This window comes from Wolffia australiana, chromosome 3 (assembly GCF_029677425.1).
Source record: "Wolffia australiana isolate 7733 chromosome 3, ASM2967742v1".
Classification (NCBI taxonomy): Eukaryota; Viridiplantae; Streptophyta; class Magnoliopsida; order Alismatales; family Araceae; genus Wolffia; species Wolffia australiana.
This window is the reverse complement of record NC_135837.1, coordinates 12910001-12916616: the sequence shown is the minus strand read 5'-3', so window position 1 is coordinate 12916616 and position 6616 is coordinate 12910001. Positions and strand designations below refer to the sequence as shown.

At 43.5% G+C, this 6616-nt stretch overlaps 1 protein-coding gene across 2 annotated transcripts in view; it reads left to right on the top strand.

Annotated features, from left to right (window-relative positions):
* Positions 1-504: 504 nt before the first annotated feature.
* LOC144700955 (putative protein S-acyltransferase 19) overlaps positions 505-6616 on the top strand; it is a 6440-nt gene continuing 328 nt past the window's right edge. The window contains exons 1-10 of one of the 2 annotated variants that reach the window (XM_078572563.1): positions 505-664; positions 1050-1127; positions 2442-2555; positions 2842-3219; positions 4012-4080; positions 4221-4292; positions 4384-4512; positions 5304-5384; positions 5477-5683; positions 5753-6616. The exon at positions 5753-6616 is cut by the window's right edge and continues 328 nt beyond it. In XM_078572563.1, coding sequence (XP_078428689.1) covers positions 1083-1127; positions 2442-2555; positions 2842-3219; positions 4012-4080; positions 4221-4292; positions 4384-4512; positions 5304-5384; positions 5477-5683; positions 5753-6604 — 1947 coding nt within the window. In that variant the 5' untranslated portion in view covers positions 505-664; positions 1050-1082 and the 3' untranslated portion in view covers positions 6605-6616. Of the gene's footprint in view, positions 665-1049; positions 1128-2441; positions 2556-2705; positions 2759-2841; positions 3220-4011; positions 4081-4220; positions 4293-4383; positions 4513-5303; positions 5385-5476; positions 5684-5752 lie in introns of those variants that run through there. The other variant, XM_078572564.1, reaches the window with a different exon arrangement.

Sequence of the window (6616 nt, the reverse complement as noted above, 5' to 3'; positions counted from 1 at the left end):
GAGGGAGTGAGGGTCTGAGGGAGAAAGAGAGATAAAGAGACAAAGAGAGAGGGACTAGAGAAGAGAGAAGAGAGAGAAAGAGGAGAGAGAGAGATACAGAGAGGGGGGAGAAAAGAGAGAGCGAGACAGTAGACAGAGACAATAGACAGAGTGAGAGTGAGACAGGAGACAGAGAGAGGGAGACAGGGGAGAGAGCGAGACACTTTAGAGAGAGAGGGAGATTAGACAAGAGAGCGAGAGAGGAGAGAGAGGTGGACAAGAAAGAGAGAAGAGAAAGTGAGACATGAGACAGAGAGAGAAACTAGAGAGAGGAGAGAGACAAGAGATAGAGAGAGAGAGGTGGAGAGAGAGGGAGACAAGAGAGAGACATGAGACAGAGAGAGAAACTAGAGAGAGGAGAGAGACAAGAGATAGAGAGAAAGAGAGAGAAAAAAAAGATTTTTCCCAGAAGCAAGCAAAAAAAAAGAAAAAAAAAAAACGAAACGAGTAACCGTTTGCCTGGAACAACCTCTACCCTTTCCAACGGGGCAGCGGGCTTAGACCCCGAAAACGTCAACCATCTCCCCCCTCCCAAATCGGAAATCTCCCACCACTCTCCCATTCCTCCAACCTACCACTTCCCCCCCACTTCATGAACACCCTCTCCGTCTCGTTCCATCCATCGGTACCAACAATCCTCATCCTCTACTTCTTCTCCTCCGCTTGCTGTTTTTTTTTTTTCGTTTTTTTCCGTTCTCTCTATCGTTTTCTAGCCCTATCGCCGCCGATTTGCTATTTTTGATTTTTTTTTTCGTTTTTTTACGTTCTCTGTATCGTTTTCTAGCACCTACCGCCGCGGTGTTGCTGATTTTTTCGTTTTTTTTTCGTTCTCTGCATCGTTTTATAGACCCTACCGCCGCGGAGTTGCTGATTTTTTTTATTTTTTTCCGTTTTTTTCCGTTCTCTAAATCGTTTTCTAGTCCCTGTCGCCGCGGAGTTGCTGATTTTGTTGTTTTTTTGGTGTTTTTTTTCTTGAATAATCTGGTTGTTGTTGTTGTTGTGATTTGTAGCGCTTCTGTGGAGCGGATTGAGCCTGCGCGGCGATGGCGAGGCGGCACGGTTGGCAGCTTCCTGCGCATACGCTCCAGGTACCGGATGTTCGGAATTTGCGGATTTTTCTGGCTGTTCTTCGCCGCCGCTCCGATCTGTAGGATTCCGTGGTGTTCTGGATCTTGCTCTTCCTGCTCTGCGCGTTAATTTTGATTTTGAAGTTTGATTTGTCTCCTCCAATCCAATAGGCTTGTTCTGTTATCTCTGGTTGAATGTGGCTCTTGCGTGTGTAAATTTCAGTGAATTGAAACTTGAAAGAGTCAAAACTACATGGATCTTTCTATTTATCCATTTCATCGACTACATTTTCCTTTACTTTCGTCTTGAATGACCAGTGAACTTTCTCTTTGCTCTGGACTTTGACTTAATGCACTGACAGTCAACAACTCATTGTTTGATTCCTAAATTTTTTGAAACAGGTTTCTTACTTCCATAGTGTTTTTTTTTCAGTGTTCACTGTTTTCGTTTGTTGTGGTACTGTTTTTTCATCTTTCAGTGATATAAAATTTCTAATTTTAATTTTAAAAGTACTGTTGATCGCTAATTGTTTGGCTCGTTTTAGTGGTGAATCACTTGGGCCATTTTACTTTTGGTAGCCAGAATTTTCGGTCTTCAGTACGCGTGGCATTTCTTAAAATAAATTCCCTGGTTGGAGCCCTCGTCATCTTGGTGCATGAATTCGTCATTTTGATTGGAATTCAGCAACTTTATCCTAAAATATAAGAAAGACGCGTGCATTATTGATTTTTTACTCTTTCTTCTTTTCTGAAGAAAATTTTCTTTTCTTTTTCTCTGATTTGGAAGTGTCGTTAGGAATTTTTCGTTTGCCATTTGGTGTTGTGTGATCACCACTCATCCATTGCAAATCGGTTGCTGTTCTCTAGAGAGAAGAAAAGGTCGTAACCTTTTTTTAGGAAATTACTGGCATGTCTCATAATTATGTGGATAAACTTGGGGTACCAATCCACTGTTCGATTCAGTGTGTTAACTTTGGAGTCAAACCCTAGCTATTGATCTGAGCTGAATCGTTTCCTAGTTTGTACTCTCAAAACGTTCTGCCCAAAATTTACCAATGGTAAGTTCTACATTTTACGATCGATAATTGCTTGACGGTTTATGCTTTGAGAAACAGTACAGGTCCCTTTTTTCGATACTAATTACCTTTATATATTATGGGTAATCTGTAAAATAGTACTATCCATTTTCCTTCATCAAACATTACGTTGTGAAAGTGAACGAACTCCTCACATTTAGCTTTTCCATTGTTAATTTTTTCCCTACTCTTATCTGGATTTGTATCGGTTCATTAACATCCCATAACATTTTTTCAACTAATCTCCACTTTTTTGTAGGTTGTTGCTATTACCGTATTTTTCCTTCTGGTGGTTTCATTCTATGCCTTCCTTGCGCCTTTTCTTGGGAGACCCATCTTTGAATACATAGCTATTGGAGTCTACACACCTGTGGTATGTACAACGTCGGTCAATCAATTCTTCCATCCTTAGTCTGGCTTATTTTCTGATACAAAACCTATTCCCCTAAGAGCATATCTCTCACTGTAACTGACTAGGGCCATTTTTTGTCACTTTGGATGTAGGGCGTTTTTCCTATAAATAGAACTTATTTCCCTTTCGGATGGCATTAGACAATATAGAACTGGAGTTCAGTGGTAGAGCAGTTTATAGTTAACTCTTTTATTCCTCAGGGTTCTATTAGTTCTTATTCTGGACCATCTTGAAATTGAATTTTCAGGCGCTCATCGTTTTTATCCTATATGTTCGGTGCACGAGAATCAATCCTGCTGATCCAGGCATTATGGACAAGTTTGGCAATGGAAACACATCAAAGACGCCTAATATAAACTTATCAGGAAATTTCGGTGCAACAGAAGCCCCAACCCGTTCTTCGCCGACATCTACAGTATGCCACAGTTTCACAAAAGATGCTGCCGGTATTGCTGGGATTGAGGCCCCTATAGAGGTTCGGAGGGAACAGTCTCACTGTCTCTGCTATGTTGGAGCATTCTTCCATCTGTTATTTGTGAAAGAGGATTGCCGCAAACAGGAGGATGGCACTCCACAGCAGACTCCTGGGCAGGATGCTCTTTTCTGTACTTTGTGCAATGCAGAGGTAGATTTTTGTTCCAAAGGTTATCGACGTCTTCTAATGGAAAATTAGATGATTTTCCTTCTGTAATAGATTAAAGTTGTCTCTTCTAATGATTGGCAATCTGGATGGTATGCTATTCTGGATAACGATGATGAGGTTGTCCGAAGCCAGGATTAATATGACAATGAATGACGAAAATGATGCATATAAATTGTTTATTGTCTCTTCTAATGATTGGCAATCTGGATGGTTAGTTATTCTGGATAACAATGATGAGCCGTCATCTTCCTTGTTATTTTTCCGAAGCCAGGATGAATATGACAATGAATGACGAAAATGATGCATATAAATCGTTGATTTTCTCAAAATGTCACTCCCTTTCTTTCTCCCCAGTCTCTCTCTCTGATGGGATTAACCATCATTGTTCTCATTATCCTCATTTGGATATGACCAGGATGATGGTTAGAGGATGAAAAGTCATCACCATCCTCATCATTTGTCCATCGATGGGATGGTGATGACAACAAGGAGTCGTCATCGTTATCATTGCCATCCTAACTGCCGACAGATGACAATGATGATACTGTTGACGATGACTGTGATGATCTGTGTGGATTATGATGACAAATTCTCTTGGTGCTCCGACCCTTGTAGGGGATACTGTGTTGGGGTCTAGGCCACTTTTTCTCCTAATGCTTTTATTTTAGTATTGGATAATACTCGGGAATATTGGTCACTTACATTTGACAAGCATTTAGATATTTCTTTTTTTGTTATGGTATAGCTATTTCCCTTAATCTAAGCACCTTTCAGGTACGAAAATTTAGTAAGCATTGCAGAAGTTGCGACAAGTGTGTTGATGGGTTTGACCACCATTGTCGGGTACGGAACTCAGCATTTTCTTTAGGCTACTGCAGATATTATCTAATTGTTGATTTCCTCCAAAAACTATGTATCCAATTGTAAGTTTGATACGACCTTTCTCCTACCCTAACTTCGGTTTTTGTTTATTTGAGGAACAGTGGCTTAATAATTGCGTAGGCAGGAAAAATTATGCAAGCTTCATCGCCCTCATGGCCACTAGCCTCATCTGGGTATATGCCTTTTCAGACTCATAGATTTCTAATGCCATTGCCATTTCTATTTTTTTACCTGAGCGTTGATAGTTGCATTCTGTTCGGACAGCTTGCAATTGAAAGTGGCGTAGGCATTGCTGTTCTTGTGCTCTGTTTTGTTGACAAAAGTGGAACTGAGAGCAATATTGTGGAGAAGCTAGGCAACGGTTTCTCCCGTGCTCCTTTTGCTACTGTGGTGGTATGATTTTTTTAATAAGATTTCCGTAACTGGTAGACTTGTTTCGAATGATATGTCCATTTGTCGAATTGGGCAACATTTTTCTTGAATAATAATCCCATGAATAAGTTTTTATATTTTTCCTTAAACTTCATTTTCGGCGCTTATGTCTTGTCTTATTGGTTGGATATTTATTGGATTTTTCTCGTAAATTTGACATTCTTGCAGTTCTTTCATCTTCTCAATCTTTTAGCTCTCCATTTTTTTAGAATCTTAGGAAATTAAGAACTTAGTGCCATAATCACTTTTCAGGTAAAGAAATCAAAAAAATTAACCAGTAATTGGGTCTATCAACTGATGTAAATATTCCAGCAAAATCCTTGATGTGTTTTTTTCTAACAAAGGCCCGTCGTATCACACCTGTCTTATAAACAGCTCTCATTTTCGTGTTAATTAGAATTAGATTCTGGGTCAAATACGAAGGATTATGATAAATTCTTGACTTTGTGGAAACTATCTAAACTCCTGATTGATCAATTTATCATTAAACACCCTTGTATGTTTGTATACTTGATGTTATCTTTCGACCTATCTGAAGGTGTTTTGCATGAAATAAATTCTGTAACATGATTTGTTAAGGACCAATTTTCAACACGAGCTAGCAACATGTCTTTTATATAATACTGTTTTCTTAAAAAAAATACTGTTTTAGTTAGTTTTCTGAATTCCACCTTTATTGACACTTTTACTGACGCTCACAGAAGAGAAAAGATATAAATTGATCTGTAACAATCCGCTCGCCTTATGTCCAGGCAATCTGCTCCGCTTTGTCTTTACTGGCCTGTGTGCCCCTGGGAGAACTCTTCTTCTTCCACATTATTCTCATCAGAAAGGTATACACAACATGAACAAAATAAACAATACCTCCTTTTCCCTGCTCTCCACGTCAATCGCTCCATTCCCACAACCTCCACCACATCAACAGGGAATCACAACTTATGAATTCGTCGTCGCCATGAGGGCAATGAGCGAGGCCCCAGCAGGCTCTGTCGACGAAGAGGGCCAAAATGCCCCAAATGCCCTCTACTCTCCGACCGGCTCCGCCACCACCGGCTTCAGCATTGCCAGTTCCCGAGGCTTGCAGTACAAAGGAGCCTGGTGCACCCCTCCACGAGTCTTCATTGACCACCAGGTACCTTTCATCCCTTAAACCCATAAACCCTAAACCCTGAACCCTAAAATTAGGTTCTCTTCGCTTCAGGATGAGGTCATACCCCACTTGGACCCCGGGATGGTGCCCTCGACCGTCGACCCGGATCTCGTCACAGCTGGGGAGAGGAACGGGAGGCCGGCAAAGAAGCCGGTGAAACTCAGCGCCTGGAAGCTCGCCAAGTTGGACTCGGACGAGGCCATGCGGGCCGCAGCCCGGGCCCGGGCCTCGTCCTCGGTACTCAGGCCCGTTGATCACGGGCGCGGCGCGGTTGATGGAGACCAAAGTTCCGACGGGAACGGCAGCCGCCGGAGCAGCTTAAGCACGGACTTCGGCATCCACAGGGAGAGCAAAGCCGACGTGGGCCTGTCCCCTCTCAGGAGCCACGACTACGAGACCGGGACCCACAGCATGAGCAGTTTCAGCAGCCCGGGCCATGGCCCGGACTCGAGCCCGCCGATCCAAGTTGCACCGCTGCCACGGCTCCCCGGGCCCACGCACTTGATCAATCCGGTGTTCCAGCCGGCAACTTCGTATTCGAGGAAGTCGTCGGTCGTGTGGGACGAGGAGGCTGGCCGATACGTGTCGGTGGCAGCGGCAGCGCCGGTGGGCGGGGATTCTGGCTGGGACGCCGCTCTCCGGGCCGTTGCCGCCCGCCAGTCTCTAGCAATTCAACCCTCGGACAGGCCGAGCTATGCGACGAGGCCGGTGCTTTCGTCTTCAACTAGACTTCCTGTGGTGCGCGAGCCGGAGAGGGTATTACATACCGGGCAGTCGATATTCTTTGGAGGCCCTTTGCTCGGCGGCAGCAACCAGCAGGCGGCGGCGACGGCGATGAACTCGCTACCGATATTTTTTCCGGGGGGGCACGAGAGGGAGGGACGTCGTAGTAAGCTGAGATAGCAGAGTCTCTAT